A 17,509-nucleotide genomic window follows, 5' to 3' on the forward strand; every position below is an offset into this window, starting at 1 on the left:
ACATCATGATGTTGCAATGAAATTGAGTGTCATTGAATCAAGTTCCATAGAAGCAAGCTGTTTGGGTTGTGAAGACTATTAACTGCCATACCAGGTGAAACCGATAATTGATTTCTCATTTCACGCATCCATTTTGAAAGAATAGAAGTCATTCAGCACATTCCAGAAACAACGTAGTTACAATAATTTCCACTTCAAAGTATAGAAGTTTCTTATTCTGGATGGTAGTTTTGATCTACACAGCTGTGAAAAATGTCAAGAATCAGCCTTTGTCTCTCTACACTCAATTTTATTTTTATTTTGTTGCACTATTGTTTTCTGTTTTCAAAACTATCCCTACCGTGCTGACAGCGAGTTTGGGAACTTCAACTTCTGACTGACCTTGGTGCTTTTGCACACACCCAAGCCTGGACTGGGCTATACATGAACAGTTCTGCAATTTCTACGTTCTTTGGGCCCAGTGCGCCTGTGCAAGAAGAAAAACTGCGCAAAAACCCAGGTCAGGTGACTAGGAGCAGAGCACCATGGAAGACTAGTGTCCCAAGTAGGGGACAGGGAGAGGTCCCAAAGGGAGAGAGAACAGGGAGAGTTCTCAAAGGGCGAAGACGACAAGGAAAGGTCCAAAATCAAGAGTCCCAGAGAGGTGACAGGGACAGCAAAAAAGTCCCAGTTCAGTTAAAAGGAAGGGAGCAGAGAAACAGGCTCCAAACAGGAAAGTCTGTACCCACAGCCTTTTTAAGTGAAGAGGGCTCAGCAGAACCCCGAAGATCCAAGGCAGCAGCTGAAGGTTGGTGACTCCGTGCTGTGGGCTGTTGGGGTAAAGATACCCTTTTGGAGCAGTACTGCTCTGCTTGGCCGAAGAGCTTAAGTTGTGCTTGAGAGTTGGTGTTTGAATGCATACTCGGGAATCCAGGGGAATGGAATCTTGGGAGATGAGACTGAAACCCTATGAGTTGGTCCGTCCTTGATGCTATCCGAGTTGGAGCAACTCTTGGAGAGAATTCTGGGTTACATCGTCGAAGATGAAGACTGGAATGCCTTGAGAGAGAGACAAGGTTTCAGTGAGATTGGTTGACTCCCAGTGTTACTGATGTCTAGGTGGGTTGTTGAGAAATCCATGGACTGTGCCTTGGTCACACCTGCCATTTATTATGTATGTGATGTTTTCAACCACAGTTGGCTTGTTAATTCACATGTACCTTGTATTAATTGGAGTCTAAGATAGATATTTTAAATTGGTTTGTCTTTCTGACCTTGTATAGTAAAGTTCATTTTTGTTTGTTCAAAACCTGTGGAATCTTGAGGCTTTATTCTATTAGCAGGTGACTTGAATCTCAAACTTCGTCTACTTTAAACAAAATGTTATTGGCCCCTAGCCCGATCGTACCAAAAACTTGGGGGTCTGGTCTAGGATCACAACACTGGAAAACAGACTTGATCAACAAATTTTATTTGTTAATGCTCTTCTGAAACACCTTGGTACATTTTACTATATTAGAGATGTTTTATAAATACAAGTTGCATTGTGGAACAAGGTTAGAAACAATTCCTATTTTCCAAGATTGGTGCCAGTCAGTTCAAGAATTGCTCCCCAAGCTTATCCAAAAGAGGGCATATTAAATGATACAAGGAGCAACAGGTAATATGCGAATCTTCCTGACTTTTTTGAAGTATTTCATGCAAAAGGACCAATTTGTGGTTTATACTTGTGCTCCATCTTTCTAAATTGCTTTTCAGTTCACCTTCCAAAAGGACTGGAGAACAACATGGCAGCAAGAGAGCACACAGTATCCAGTACACAGGAGCTCTCTCATTGTTGGAAGTTTGGGTCGCCCTCATTATTTTACTAGATACCGTGGCAGCAAAGGCATACTCCAACACATGGGACAAAGTCTGTCTATGGGAATTCTGAACAAGAATTTGTAACAGCTCTGGTTTCATTTTTAGAATCTACAACTCAGCATTTACAGCTGCTTAAAAGGATTATTGCTGTTTAATAATAATTGAAGTGTAAAGAATGAGAGAAAGACTGCCATTATAGATTTCCACATTAAAAACTACAACAGTTGTTCAAATCCACGATGCACTAAGGGATGCTTTCCTGAGGTTGCGATTAAATACATGGTCAGGGCACTGTTGAGCCTTCTGGGCTCAATGTTAAGTTCAACATTAAGTTCAACAACTTTAAATCACAACCTCTGCCTCCATTTTGTTCTGTTTTTCTCTTCTCTATTTGTTTTATTGGGTTGGTTGCATTTTGTTTCTTTTTTATCCCTACATTGTTGCATTCAGATGTTTATGTAGCCATTCATGCCTCATTTAAACACCTTTGTTTCTTTACTATACCTATTATCACTCTCTGGCTGTTGCATCATTTAATCTCCCTGGCTCTCCATCCTTTTATAAAACTTTTCCTTTGTTCTTCCTGCCCCCTCCCTGCTTCCACTGGTTTAAAAACTCTTACATTTCTTCCTTCAGTTCTGAAGAAAGGTCATCGACCTGAAACTGTAACTGCTTCTCGCCAAAGATGTTGCCTGACCCGCTGAGCTTTTCCAGCATTTTTTGTTCTTATTGAAGTTTAACAAGATTTGCCTTGCATCCAGTCATGCTAGACTCAATTGGTGAATGTTAAATAAAAACAAAGATATCTGGAAAAACTCAGCAGGTCTGACAGCATCTGCAGAGAGGGATACAGTTAACGTTGAGTCTGAATGAGTCATTCGGATTCGAAACGTTAACTGTATTCCTCTCCGGAGATGCTGTCAGACCTGCTGAGTTTTCCAGGTATTTTTGTTTTTGTTCTAGATTTCCAGCATCCACAATATTTTGCTTTTATCTTGGTGAATGTTAATACTGATACATGTTTACAAGGCATTCTTTGATGCATACAAAAAATCCCCAAAGGAAGTGAAAATAGACAAAGATCATGACGTATACAAACAAAAAAAGCTAATTCCAATTGACATCCAGCAACCCTAACCAAAACTATCCAGCAAAATTTTCTTCACATTCAATCCCATTCATCTTCATTGGTACAGTATCAAAAGAGAAATGAAGGCTATTTTTAGGTGGAAACCACAATCCAAAAGTCAAATAAACTGATTGCCTTTTGTAGAAGGGAGGCATCAGAAATCTGCGGGTCAAACATGACTACATAGGAGCAATGAGGATGACGACAGATTCGTGAGGCACATGGAAAATGCTTCCTTTCTAAGGATTATAATCTTACGGAAGTATGCAATCTATGTTGTTGGGCACTGGTAAAGAGTTGTTCTGTCCAGTATAACTTTTGAAAATTATGTGGGATATGTCAAATGGCGAATTTAATAAATAAATCTCTCAATGAAAAATTAAATGGCATTTTAAGACTTGCAATTAATAGCTTTCCCTTGTTCAAATAAATTGAGAGAGACAGATAAAAATTTCTGCTATAATTGTGTTGATCACAGTAAGGGAAGTTCCTCAATATGGACATTAAACAGAATTGCTTCAGTTGGCTTAACAGCCCATTAACCTGCAACTATAATAATTTAAAACTGGCTGATAGCAGTATTACAACAGATTTAGTTTGATGTTGTTTGACCTTTAATTATAATCATTTATGAAATTGGAGAAAAAAGAACGGATGGACTGTTAGACAAATGGAGTATCTTACAAGCTTAGCTGCTGCCATAAAATGGATTGTGCAATGGTACGGATGTTGCACTTCCACTGTTGTAGAACCAATTAAGACCAGTTAAATTGAAAAACAAAAATTGCAGCCATGCTCCAAAATACTGTTTGCAAACCTATATAAAAAGCTTGCAGCAGTCTCCAAAAACTACATTCAACTAATATAAAGGATTAAATCATTAAAGTGCCCTTGAATTTTAATTTCACAACAGCTGCAAAAAGCCTTTTAGATTGAATCACAAATTGTTGCACAGAGCACTATAAAATAAGAGAAATATATAATACAATCATATTCAAGAGAATGAGGGGGTGTGGAAGGGGGAGCAGAGATGGCAAAGGAATTTTGTTCAGTTATTCTGAGCTGCACCACATTTCACCCACACTGATGACTAATGCTTAAAAAGCCAAGAAATAATTTAATTTAATAATTGTAATCTATATTGAATCACTGTTATTTAAAGTAAAAGAAAAGTTAGTTTAACCTCAAGATAAAGTCGTTATTGAATTGTAAAATCCAAGGTTTTAAATAATAGTAACTGGGAATTAGACAGCCAATTGTAAAGTGAGCCACTCCTCCTCTTTTGACTTAACAGGCTGATGTAGTTTTGACTGACCCGACACACACCAATTTGCTCTGTCTCGAAGCATTCTAGAGCTGGCCTCACTATATTTAATTCTAACTGATTAATGTGCAGGTGGACTGCTACATTGTAGGTACATACTATGATAGTATGGATGCATCATGGGGAACTTCTAACTGTGAACACCAATTGGTGTTACAAAAGCCTCCTTTAAACTGATCTGGTTAACCTGTTACCCCTTTGTCATATTCCAAATTCCCCTTAAAGGCATCTATGTTATTCGTCTCAACTACACCAACTGGTAGCAAGTTCCCCATTCTAATCACTCTGAGTAAAAGTTTCTCCTGAATTTCCTATTGGATTTAGGAGTTATGATCCTGTATCTATGACCTCTAGGCCTGAACAACTCCTCCAGTGGAGACATTTTCTCCACATCAACCCTATCAAACCACTTTATTATTTTAAAGATATGAATCTCTGTCTTTGTTTTTTTAAAAGAAAATAGCCTTTACTGATAGTAAGGCCCCCTTACTTCTGGTATCATCCTTGTAAATCTCTTTTGCACCAACTCCAATACCTTGTAATTTTTGTAATTTGGAGATCAGATTGCACAATGCACTCTTAAACGCAGTCTCCCAAAAATTCCTTTCTCACCAAAGAGTGGCTAGAATAGCTGTCTAGAATAGGACTGCTGTTAAAAGAAACTGGTGCCACATACAAAGACGCTCAAGGCCATGATTCTCACTTAGGAGTCTAGGACATTGCCATATGACACAGGATATAGCAAACAGTCTGCATTCAGTCTTTTGAACAGAGGCATAAACATGACTTAAAATGTCCCATATTATTTTCCTGACTGCTTAAGCCGTCCTGCCTGGTAGCTTCCACATTACTGACTGTATTTTCTAGTAAGTCTTTTGGTTGGGCACATTCGTACAATAATTAGAAAGCCACCTTGCCTCATGCCTGCAAGTCACTGGAATAACACATCAGGAGTCCGCCGCCTCATGAAACCACAGCCCAATACTTCTATCCTTTCATGGTGATCACACAAACAAATCCTCTCCTGGCATGCCCTTCCCATATTCAGATTTTAATAGCTACAAACATGCATATGCATAACATTAAAGTTTCTATTATGCTTTAGAAAAATATTCTCTGCCAGCAACTGGCTTTGCAGTCTTAATTTTGATTCTTGGTCACCTAGAATTTAACAGCACAGAAACACATAATTCAGCCCAACAGGTGTATGCAAGCGTTATGCTTCCCACACAGCTATCACCTTGCTTCATTTCACTCTCGGCAACAGATCATGGGGTTAGGAGCTTAATTTTTCTGCTATAGGAAGATACATCTTTTGCATCAAGGATGTAATGTATTAAGATGTGGCTGCCTTACCAGACGCTTGCTGTAAAGTAGTGCTGTGCTGCTTCCACTGGAAATGGCCCACTTGGCAAAGTTCATCACGTGCTCCACCTGCCTGGCAAGACTGGTCACATCTTGCTGCTGCTGCAGTAATTTTATCTGCCTCTCTTTTGTCACATTCTGTAGACAAAGCAGTGAAGGCCAGTCAAAGGAAGGTAATGTTCAGTAGCACTGGGATATAATCACTATGCAAACATTTATTGTATCATACCTCCAGCTGCTGCAATAAGTTTTTGCCCTTTTTGTTGATCTCATTAATGAGAGTGAAGATGGCAACTTTAATGTCATGTTCAACTTTCTTGTTCGTATCAGTTACTTCGTTTAACCTAATAATATGGAAATAAGAAAACAAATGTAATCCAGGAGCAATCATCTTCTAAAATCCGATTCACATAAAATTTTAAATGTTCCTTTTCTTCAGCAATACGTCAAGAACTTTTAAAGGTGATATTTACTCTCACACAGCAATTTGCAACTTGCATTTATGTACTTTGATGTAGCAGAATCCTAAGGTGCTGTTATAAAACAAAATTTGACATTAAGCCATGCAAGGAGCTATTAGGGCCAGTGACCAAAAGGTTGGTCAAAGAAATAGGTTGTAAGGAGCGTCTTAAAGGACAGGAGAGGCAGAGGCATTTAGGGAGGGAATTTGAGACCTCTTGCTTTGGCAGCTGAAGACATGGCCACCAATGGTGGAGAAATTAAAATTGAGGATGCTTAGGAGGCCAGAATTGAAGGAGTTCAATACTTTGGAGGGTTGTATGGCTGGCAGAGATTACAGAGCTAGGGAGGGATGAGACAATTAAAAGGTTTGAAAACAGGTTGAGCATTTTAACATCTAGGTATTGCTTAGCCAGGTGTCAACGTAATCTAGTAAGCATAGGGATGTTGGGTGAATGGGGAATGGTCCACAAAGTTTTGGATGACCTCAAGTTGAATATACAACATGAGGGGCTGACCAGGAAGTGTGGAATAACCAAGTCTAGAGATAACAAAGATACAAATGACTGTTTCAGCTGCAGTTGACCTGAGGAAAGGGTGGAGTCAGAGGGTGTTACAGAAGTAGAAATAGACAGTCAGAGTCATAGTGCAGATGTATTCCCAAAAGCTCATCTTGGGGTCTAATGTGCAATGCATCATAATGCTTTACAAATAAAATGTAGCAAATATTCAAAGTTGAAAGCTTACTTTCAAGCTGAATGAGAAAAAGCCAAGTGAGTAAAACCTCAGCTTGAGAGTTATCCAAATACTTACATGGCTCCCTTGTTTAGTAAATAAAAATCAATTTTTTTTGGGGTGTCACTGGCTAAGGCCAGCTTTTATTGCCCAACTAATTGCCCTCGAGAAGGTGGTGAGCTGCCTTCTTGAATTACCGCAATCCATGTGGTGTAGGTACACCCACAGTACTGTTAGAAAGGGAGTTCCAGGACTCTGGCTCAGCAACAGTGAAAGAATGGTGATATATTTCCAAGTCAGGATGGTCAGTGGTTTGGAGGGGAACTTCGAGATGGTGGTGTTCCCATGTATTGGCAGCCCTTGTCCTTCAAGGTGGGAACAGTCATGGGTTTAGAAGGTGCTCTCTAAGGAGCCTTGGTAAGATCCTGCAGTGCATCTTGTAGATGGTACACACTACTGCCACTGTGCATCGATGGTGGAGCGCATGAATGTTTATGGTTGGGGTCCAAATCTAACAGACTGCTTCGTCCTGGGTGGTGTCAAGCTTGTTGAGAGTTGTTGGAACTGCATTCATCCAGGCAAGTGAAGAGTATTCCATTGCACTTCTGTCTTGGGCCCTGATTTTTTTTCATTTTTAAAAATCTTTAAAATGATCAACCTAAACAGAGTTGGTGTATTTGGTGACCGCTTTCATGCCTTTAGAGATGGCATGTTTGGCCAATTCTCCTGGCAGCTGACGGTGCTCTGGGTCTCTCTGGCTAAGATGGTATGATGCTTGTTGTAGTGAATGAGGAGATGGCCTAGGAGGCGATGCACTCGAAAAGGTCGACAATGAAGAAATTCATAACACTCATGGCCTTGCATGGGATCCTGGTGGAAGGGTGGACCTGGGTCAACAATCTGTACACGTAAGTGGAACAGCTCTGCTTGTGAGATTTCCTCCACTTCTTGGGCAGCTTTTTGGTGACATAATCAGCAGCTGCTTCACACTTTGTGGGAAGCACTGTCCTTAGCCGCAGCCGCCACCTCAGGCATTCCATTCGACTTGGACCAATGTGCTATGTAGATGTGGACAGCTTTGGGGAGTGAGGAGTTGAATTACTTGCCACAGGATTCCTAGCCTCTGACCTGCAGTTGTAGCCACAGTATTTATATGGCTAGTCCAGTTCAATTTCTGGTCAATTGTAACCCCCAGGGTATTGATAGTGGGGGATTCTGTGATGGTAATGCCATTGAATGTCAAGGGCGATGACTGGATTCTTGTTGGAGATGGTCATTGCCTGGCACCTGTGTGGCATAAATGTAACTTGCCACTTGTCAGCCCAATCCTGTATGTTGTCCAGGTCTTGCTGCATTTGGACATGGACTGCTTCAGTGTCTTAGCAGTCACAAATGGTGCTGAACATCGTGCAGTCATCAGCAAACATCCCCACTTCGGACCTTATGATGGAAGGAAGGTCATTGATGAAGCAGGTGAAGATAGTTCAGCCTTGGATACTACCCGGAGGAACTCCTGCAGTGATGTCCTGGAACTGAGATGATTGACCTCCAACAACCACAACCATCTTCCTTTGAGCTAGGTATGACTCCAACCAGCAGACAAGTTTTCCCCGATTCCCATTGACCCCAGTTTTGCTAGGGCTCCTTTATGTCACACTTGGTCATTTGCGGCTTTGAGGTCAAGGGCAGGCACTCTTCATTCATCTCTGGAGTTCAGCACTTTTGTCCATGTTTGAACCAAGGCTGTAATGAGGTCAGGAGCCGAGTGGCCCTGACAAAACCATAACCAGTGAGGTTATTGTTAAGCAAGTGTCACTTGATAGCATGGTTGATGACCTCTTCCATCACTTTACTGATGGAAGAGTAGACTAATGGGGCAGTAATTGGCCAGTTTGGATTTGTTCTGCTGTGTGTATAGGACATACTTAGGCAATTTTTGACATTGCCAGGTAGATGCCAGTGTTGTAGCTATACTAGAACAGGTTGGCTAGAGGCATGGCAAGCTCTGGAGCACAAGTCTTCAGCGCTATTGCCAAATATTGTCAGGGCACATTGCCTTTGCAGCATTCAGTACCTTCAACAGTTTCTTGATATCCCATGGAGTGAATCGAATTGACTGAAGATCTGCATGTAATGCAGGGTACCTCTGGAAGTAGCAGAGATGGATCATTCAAGGCACCTCTGACTGAAGACTGTTGCAAATGCTTTAGCCTTACATTTTGCAATGATATGCTGGACTTCACCAATCATTGAGGATGGGGATATTTGTGGAGACTCCTCCTCCAGCAAATTGTTTAATTGTCCACTATTAGTCACGACTGGATGTGGCAGGACTGTAGAGCTTAGATCTGTTGGTTGTGGAATTGCTTAGCTCTGTCGCTTACTGCTTATGTGGTTAGCACGCAAGTAGTCCTGTGTTGTAGCTTCACCAGGTTGACACCTCACTTTTAGATATGCCCTCCTGCACTCTTCATTGAACCAGGATTGATCCCTTGGCCTGGTGGTAATGGGGATATGCTGGGCCACGAGGTTACAGATTGTGGTTGAATACAATTCTGCTGCTGCAAATGACCCATAGCGCCTCATGGATGCCCATTCTTGGCTTGCTAGATCTGTTCTAAATGTATCCCAATTAGCACAGTGATAGTGCCACACAACATGGTGCGTATCCTTAATGTGGAAACGGGACTGTCTCCACAAGGACTGTGCAGTGGTCACTCCGAACAAATACTGCCATGGACAGATGCATATGCGGCAGGCAGGTTGGTGGGGATGAGTTCAGTATGTTTTTTCTGTCTTGTTGGTTCCCTCTTCACCTGCCGCAAACCCAGTCTAGCAGCTATGTCCTTTTGGACTCGGCCGATTTGGTCTGTACTGGTGCTACCGAGCCACTCTTGGAGATGGACATTAAAGCCCCCCCATCCAGCATACATTCTGCACTCTTGCCACCCTCAATGCTTCCTCCAGCTGAGGGGAGAATGGTCCATAGTAATCAGCAGGAGGTTTTCTTGCCCATGTTTGACCTGATGCCATGAGACTTCATGTGGTCCAGAGCTGATGTTGAGGACTCTGAGGGCAACTCCCTCCCCACTGTATACCACTGTGCTGCTATCTCTGTTGGGTCTGGGACAAATCCATGGGTGGTGATAGTGTCATCTGGGACATTATCTGTAAGGTACAATTCAGAGAGTATGACTATGGCAGGTTGTTGCTTGACAAGACAAGAGTGAGACAACACTCCCAATTTTGACACAAGCCCCCTGTTGTTGGCAAGGGTGACTTTTCAGGTTGCTAGGGTGTGCCTGGTCGATGCTGGGTGTTCATGCGGTTTCATTCCATTTAGGCTTTTTTGCGGTTTGATACAACGGAATGACTTGCTAGGCCATTTCAGAGGGCACGTAAGAGTCAACTGCTTTGCTGTGGACTGGAGTTACATGTAGGCCAGACCAGGTAAGGATGGCAGATTTCCTTCATGAACCAAATGGGCTTTTACAACAATCGACAATGGTTTTCATGGTCAGCATTAGATTTTTAACTGCAGATTTTTATTCAATTCAAATTCCACCATCTGCCATGGTGGGATTCAACCCAGTGCATTACCCTGGGTCTCTGGATTACTAGTCCAGTTACAATACCACTGTGCCACTGCCTCCCCCTACATTCTATATAATAGAATAAGGCTATTTTACCTAAACAGGTAATAACATAGACATTGCATCATGAAAAAAATCACATCTCAACATCACATATTATTATCCTGCTCTACTATGAATGCTTCCTTCATAGTTATGTCTGAAGGATTTGTCACTTATCAGAGGTTACAGCACCAATTTGACCCAACCACAGTGTTGGTGTTTTCCTTCACAACGCTTAGCTTAATCCAACCCTCTTTTGCACTCGCTATTCCCTTTAATATTCTACTCTTTTAAGCATCTAATTTAATTCTAAAAAGATGTGACTGCACTAATCACTTGCAACAGAAAATTTCAATCACCTTATGCAAAGGTTTTTCTCTAACCTCTAATTCTCTTTGGAAGAAAATTGTGGGTGGTGTAAAATGTGCTGCTATTTACTATCACCACGTTTGCATTACTATCAAAGACCAAGTATGAGTTGCTTGTTGGCACTATTGTTGATTCTTACCTTCACTCTACTGATGATTGGGAGGCAACTAACAGGACAGACACCAAGTGGCAAGGTCAGAGAATGAATCAGGACTGAGCTTGGCTCCTGTGGCTGAAGACGACTTGCATACATTTTAACTATAGCTTTTGGTACATCAATGCAGGACCCCACCCTGTTTTAAGTATGAGAGGTTCATGTCCATTGTCAGGCTAGCCACAAACTTTCTAGACAAGCATAAGGCTAGGGCATAGAACCCTGCTCCAATTCACTGTTCATGAAATAGCTCATCTGTGCTTGGAGCTTGCTGCCTTATGGTGCTAACTGTGTGAAGGCAGATCTGTATAGTAACTTCCCTGGTTGCTTAGGCCAATGGTACACCCATTGTTGCTCCAGAAATAACCTTCCACCAGGTTTAGTCCCCTGGCTATCCAAGAATACGGGTCAATTGAGTGTGTTAACACTGCAACATCTGAACTGTAGGGAATGTTAAGAATGTTGTCTGAAATTCACTATACATTCTGACGAGTTTTCCCTGCAGTCCACTGTACACTGATAACTACCTCTGTGTTGTTAAGCAAAGTTTCAAGGCTGCTGCCTGCTTGAGTGCTACTGGTTGGATAAAATTATACACTGAAGGCTGAATGCTGGTGTCCAATTACACCTCCCACTTCCCTTATTATTTACAACCTAAAAGAACATGGAGTTTGCCCATAAACAAATCCTTGAAAAAAATTGTTCGTAAGATTTGGGTGACAGTAGCAAGGCGGTAAGGAGAGCATTAAAAATCAAGTATGCAGTGTGGGGCTGGAGCCACATGTAGTATCAGGCTGGTTAGAGGTTGCAAGTTTTCTTCCCTTAAGGATATTAAGTAGTAAAATTAAATTTTTCAAGACACTAACGTTCCAGGTTAATGTTTCTGACTGCAACTTGTGAATTACCAGATTTATTGAATTCAATTCCACAATTTGCTATGGTGGAATATGAAATCATGAACTTTGGGCTACATCCAAAGACATAACGACTCATAAGTCAAAAACTAACCCCATAACCCTGATAACATCCTAGTGAATCTGACAGCACTTTTTTCATTGCTTTCAATCCAGAAAGATCCACATTAATAAAGGAGAGCAAAACTCAGACAAAGGAGTAATAAACTAAATATTTTCTGTAATCACAAGAATTGTATCGTACAACATTGTAATGCTGCAACACCTTACACTGCCCAAGATTTCTCTCAGGCCTAAATTGACAAATTAGGTGTTTTTTTTTCAATCTTAATTACTCCACAGAGTACAGGATTTCTATTGCTTTTAGGCAATAAACTGGGTTTTGATAAATTTCCAACTGACCCTAGTCTTTTTATTTCAGCATCCACAGTTCTATACCAACTGTTTTTGGTCTACTTGGGCCTTTTCTCCGGAGATTCCATTTACACAAGTTTGGGGTTTTCCGACACGTCCAATTGAAGACCATTTTCTCAATTTTATTTGCAACTCAGTCCTCTCCTGCTCAATATTTATCCATATAATCTGTTCCTCCCAATGGTTCATTGGGTTTATCTAGAAAAAACTTTTCAGTTTGATACCTGCTGTACTCAAGTTAGTTAGTCTTAGCCACACAAACAGGATTTAAAAACTGAACTCTGCATGCATTAGGGAGGGCAAAACTAGTGAAATTTGCATGCAACACCAGTTAAGAACAGGATCGAGCTTGTCTGTGATCTCTCTCCCTTATAATTAAAGAAGCCAGCACATGCACATTGTGAAGGGTCACACATGAATACAATACTGAGAGGTGCTGGGGGTGGTGGTAGTGACAGGTACTGGTGCAATCATACTCCAGAAGTTGCCACCTTCTGAAGATTGCAAAATCCTTGTAGAGCTAACTGGGTCAGAATCCAATAAAGCACATGCTGTGTAATTCAAAACAAAACAAATTTTAATTGTACTATACCTAGATTCAGGGCAAATATGAAACATACTCAGCACTGGTTTTCTGTATTGTGATTCAGTAATTGGTAATAATTAAGCAGCTTTCATGATAAGATGCATGTATTACCTCTGCAGTAGCAAACAGGAGTTAAAAGATACAAAACATTATTTTTTCATTGATGAGTTCTAAAGTTTTGATACGCATAATTCAGAAATATGCCGTTGCTTTGTGCAAGTCTTCCAAATGAAACTGGCAGCCACGTGGTCATTAATGATAGCTGTATAATCAATTTTGATAATCAGTAGACTGTAGCCAAACCAGAGTAGTAGAGAAAGGCCATTTTTACCTATTTTTTCTTTGAGTGTGGAATGGACAGGGACAAAAGAGTGGCACATCTCATCATGCTTGTTTAACTGTGATAGCTGGGAAAGGGAAACCATAGGGAGTAGTTGAGGTGAATAGTATAGCTGCACTGAAGGTGGAGCTAGAAAAGCATATCAGAGAAGGGAATTGAGGGTTATGCTGATAAGAGTTAGGTTAGCAAGGCTTAAGTGGAACATGAGCTGGTTGTATATTCTATGAACCAGAAAGTACATTTTTCACAACAGTGGTTGCAAGCATAAAAATAACTTCTGAGCATTATGCCAAAGACAAAATTGCATGCCAAGCATTTTACTCAAATCAGGAAACACTAGTTTTGGGAGAGTAAGCAATTAAGGCGGCAAATGACATGTTAGCCTTTATTGCAAGGATGTTGGGAGTACAGGATTGAAGAAGTCCTGCTACAATTGTACAGGGTTTTGGTGAGACCACATTTGGAGTACTGTGTGCAGTTTTGGTCTCCACATTTAAGAAAGGGTATACTTGCATTGGAGATGGTACAGTGAAAGCTCACTAAATTGGCCCCTGGGATGAGGAGATTGTCCTACGAAGAGACACTTAGTAAATTGGGCCTATATTCTCTGGGGGTTTAGAAGAATGAGAGGTGATCTCATTGAAACATAGAAGATTCTGAAGGGCCTTGATAGGATGGATGCTGAGAGATTATTTCCACTGGCTAGGGAATCAGTCTCAGAATAAGGGGCAAATCACTTAGGACTGAGATGAGGCAAAATTACTTCACTCAAAGGATTGTTAATCTATGGCATTCTCTACCCCAGCAAGTAGTGGATACTCCATTATTTAATATATTTAAAGTTGGTATAGATAGATTTTTGGTCTCTCAGGGAATTGAGGAGTAGGGAGAGCAGACAGGAAAGTGGAGTTGAAACCCAATCATACTGAATGGCAGAGCAGGCTAGATGGGCCATGTGGTCTACTCTTCCTCCTATTTGTGTTCATGGGGAGACTTGTCAAGCAAATTATAGTATTTGCAAACCAGTAGCAAAACCTTCTTGCGATAACAGTTTTAAGAAACAAATCTGTATCCATGTATGGATAAAACAGTTAATGGGGACAGTAATACATGCGCCATTTCAAATTGTTGAAACTTATTCTAAAAGCCTCAAGTTCCTGATATGATAATTGAAATAAAAATCAAATTAGGGTACTGTGCTCTATTCATTAAGTTGAACATACCTGTTCTGCACTTGACTAGCTGCGTACTGCACGTAATTCTTCTTTTCTTGAAGCTTGGCCATTAAAGTCTCAATAATAACTTTTTGGTTCTGAAATGCTTCTTCTAAAAATTGGTATCTGCAAAGCAAAGAAAAACTGGGTGAATTTAACACAAATCACCAGTGAAACTGATCTTAAGTTTATGTTCTCACAAAATCTGTCTTAAGATCAGAAAGGTGAATCAGCAAAAATCTAAATTCCTTGATTATGCTCTTGCATGATACCTCAGCTGACATTTTACATATTTGGTTTCAATGCTTACAAGTTTTTTTTGTTAAAGTGGGGAAAATAACAATTCTAGCCTTGCAAGGAAGAACTTTATCACTCTTGTGATCTTGGCTGTATAAAGATTAGGTTTACATTTATATACCAACTCTCAAACTCAGGGCACTCCACAAGTGTTTCACAGCTAATGATGTATACTCACTGTCGTAACCTAAGCAAACCTGATGCCAATTTGCACACAGCAAGGTCCCACAAACAGTGAGATAAATGAACAGGTCATGTGTTTTTTAGTGATTTTGGTAAAGGTATAAATGTTGACCAAGATATCAGGAGAACCCCCAACCACTCTTCAAATAACCACAGGGTTTTTTACATCTGTCCTAAAGAACAGATTGGGCTTCAGTTTAGCTTCTCGCTTAAAAGATGGCACCTTTGCCACTAGAGCACGCTCAGTAGTGCAACGTAGTGTAAAAGTATATAGTTCAGAACGAGTTTAACTACCTAAAACCAAATACCCACCCCAATAAACAACTGCTCTGTAAGAGCTCACTTTGTTATTAACCTACTTGCAGTCAATCTTAAAAAGTCATTGCAGTGGGTGAAATTGTATATAGTTTCCTCAACTGTATTAACAGTAAAGGGTGAACTATTTAATTCCCATGAAAATCCTCCCAAGTATAATTACGGCAGTATATCTGGAGTTAAACAGGATGTTAACATTGTTAAAATTTACACAAATTGTACTAACTGGTTTACAGACAAAAACTGGTTTACAGACAAAAGCCTTGAATTTTTATTATTTTAATTAACTTGCTTACCCAAGTGTCACTGGCAAGGCAGTATTTGCTTTTCAGCCCTTGATGAAATTGTGGCATTAACAGCCTACAATGTACCACTGTAGTCAAACGTAAGCCAGAGCAAATTATGGCACTAAGTCTCTTTCCTGAAGGGCAGTGAATCAGTAGGGTTTTTACAATAATCTGGAAGCTTTCATGGTCAGCTGCTCTGATGTCCATGATCTCAAGTTTATTACACTAGCACCATTTATACTTTTATCAAGGTTGTTCTCCATCTTAGTATCAAAATTAAGAAAATATTACACTCTCAATTTCAGTGCTTCACATTCAGCACGGTGTGAGGTGAGGTGTGGCGGGGGGGGGGGGGGGGGGTGGTATTTCAGCTTTAATCCTAACAACGTTGTAACAGACAATTGTTACACCCAATTTGTGAATCTGCCCATTTTATGAAGTGGACACTGGTAGAATCCCATTTCATGAACTGGGCAAACCCATTGCACAGAAAATAGGCAGTTTGACTGCACATTTCATGAAATGGCCAGTGCTATGTGCGAGTTTTAAAATCTGATTCATGGAATTGTTGCTCAAACCTGTTGCAGTATACAAGCTTAACATCATGTACTAAGCTGCTCAATAACAGCACGAACATTGTAAATTTGGGAAAGCAACTTTGTTTACAAAGGGGTTGGAAGGTGTAAAATTTAAAATTTCAAAAGGACCAGTTCACATCTGCCTATTTGACTTCAAAGGCTCACACAGGTGATGGAAGGTGTGAAATGCCATGTAGACGTGAAAGGTAATTGTTTATACCTTCCTATTTGACTTGGCTCAAACAGCAGGCAATGGAAGGTGCGCAATTTCATGCCAGAAGTGAAAATAACATGGTGTTGACTTTGAAGGCTCATATAACAAGTAACACTTACAGTTCATTGATGACAAGTTCATCGCCAAAGAGTCATACAGACTTGAAGTGTTAACTCTATTTCTCTCTCCACAGATGCAGCCAGGCCTGCTGAGTTTTTCCAGAATTTTTTGTTCTTATTTCATCTCCTCTTTGTTGTACCCAGATGAAAATGTGGCATTCACACCTCTAGTAGAACCAGTCTATAAGCATAGAAATGCTTACACCTCCAAGTGGTGTGGACAAGGTTACCAAGAGCAATGGTATGTACATGGCCACCAAGGAAGCTGTCCTGGATATCATGTGACAAGACCATATTGAAACTAGCCATGCTGGTGAAAAGTCAACTCACAAGAAACTCTCTCAAACATCCCATGTTCTCTTATAGGCCAGTATATCAGTTGTTGCGAGATATGCGTAGAAAAGTGTCACAGACAGGAGCCACAAACAGAAGTGGTCATGTGAGACTGTACATTCTCAAAATGTTTGTGGTGGGCAAGGCTTCCAGAGCTGTCACTGCAGTGGTAACTGCTTATCAAAGCAATGTTCCTGCTTGAAAGCAGGTCTCCACTGCATCACTGCCTGACACAACCACAAGTCCTGTGACAACGTTGTCCAGTGCTGGTGTATTCAAAATGTATGAATTGCATTTATGCTGTTTCTGTAAACATTGATGTATGAGCTATTTGAATTGTTTGGGCATGATCCCGAATGAAATAAAATAGAACATAAACCAATGAATTTGAAATGTTTTGATGTCATAATGAATCTGAAATATACACTGAATAAAGGCACATAAGAGTACAGTAAACAGAATTAAGTAATTATTCATAGAAGTTGACCATTTCATGAACTGTGCAAGCTTGAAAATGCCCATTTCATGAACTGGGTGGTCAAACTGCTTGTTCATGAAGTATGCAGATAGGCTGTCCATTTCAAGAAATGGCCATTTTAACTGGCTATTTCATGAAATGGGCAGTTTCAAAAATTGGGTGTAACGCAGTGACTTAGAAAACAAAGACACAGAGCTATTAGCTAATTTTTGAAAGGATAGGTAC

The 17,509-nt window shown here is 40.5% G+C and overlaps 1 protein-coding gene across 5 annotated transcripts in view; it reads right to left on the reverse strand.

The window, feature by feature from the left end:
• The window catches only part of trim33 (tripartite motif containing 33), a 188,618-nt gene that overhangs the window by 49,705 nt on the left and 121,404 nt on the right, over positions 1-17,509 (reverse strand). For all 5 annotated transcript variants that reach the window (XM_041195414.1, XM_041195410.1, XM_041195412.1 and 2 more), the window contains exons 5-7: positions 14,490-14,606; positions 5,890-6,004; positions 5,652-5,798 (exon numbers count right to left, since the gene is read on the reverse strand). In XM_041195414.1, coding sequence (XP_041051348.1) covers positions 5,652-5,798; positions 5,890-6,004; positions 14,490-14,606 — 379 coding nt within the window. The remainder of the gene's footprint in view (positions 1-5,651; positions 5,799-5,889; positions 6,005-14,489; positions 14,607-17,509) is intronic.

The sequence above is a fragment of the Carcharodon carcharias genome, chromosome 9, assembly GCF_017639515.1.
Source record: "Carcharodon carcharias isolate sCarCar2 chromosome 9, sCarCar2.pri, whole genome shotgun sequence".
In the NCBI taxonomy this organism is placed as follows: domain Eukaryota; kingdom Metazoa; phylum Chordata; class Chondrichthyes; order Lamniformes; family Lamnidae; genus Carcharodon; species Carcharodon carcharias.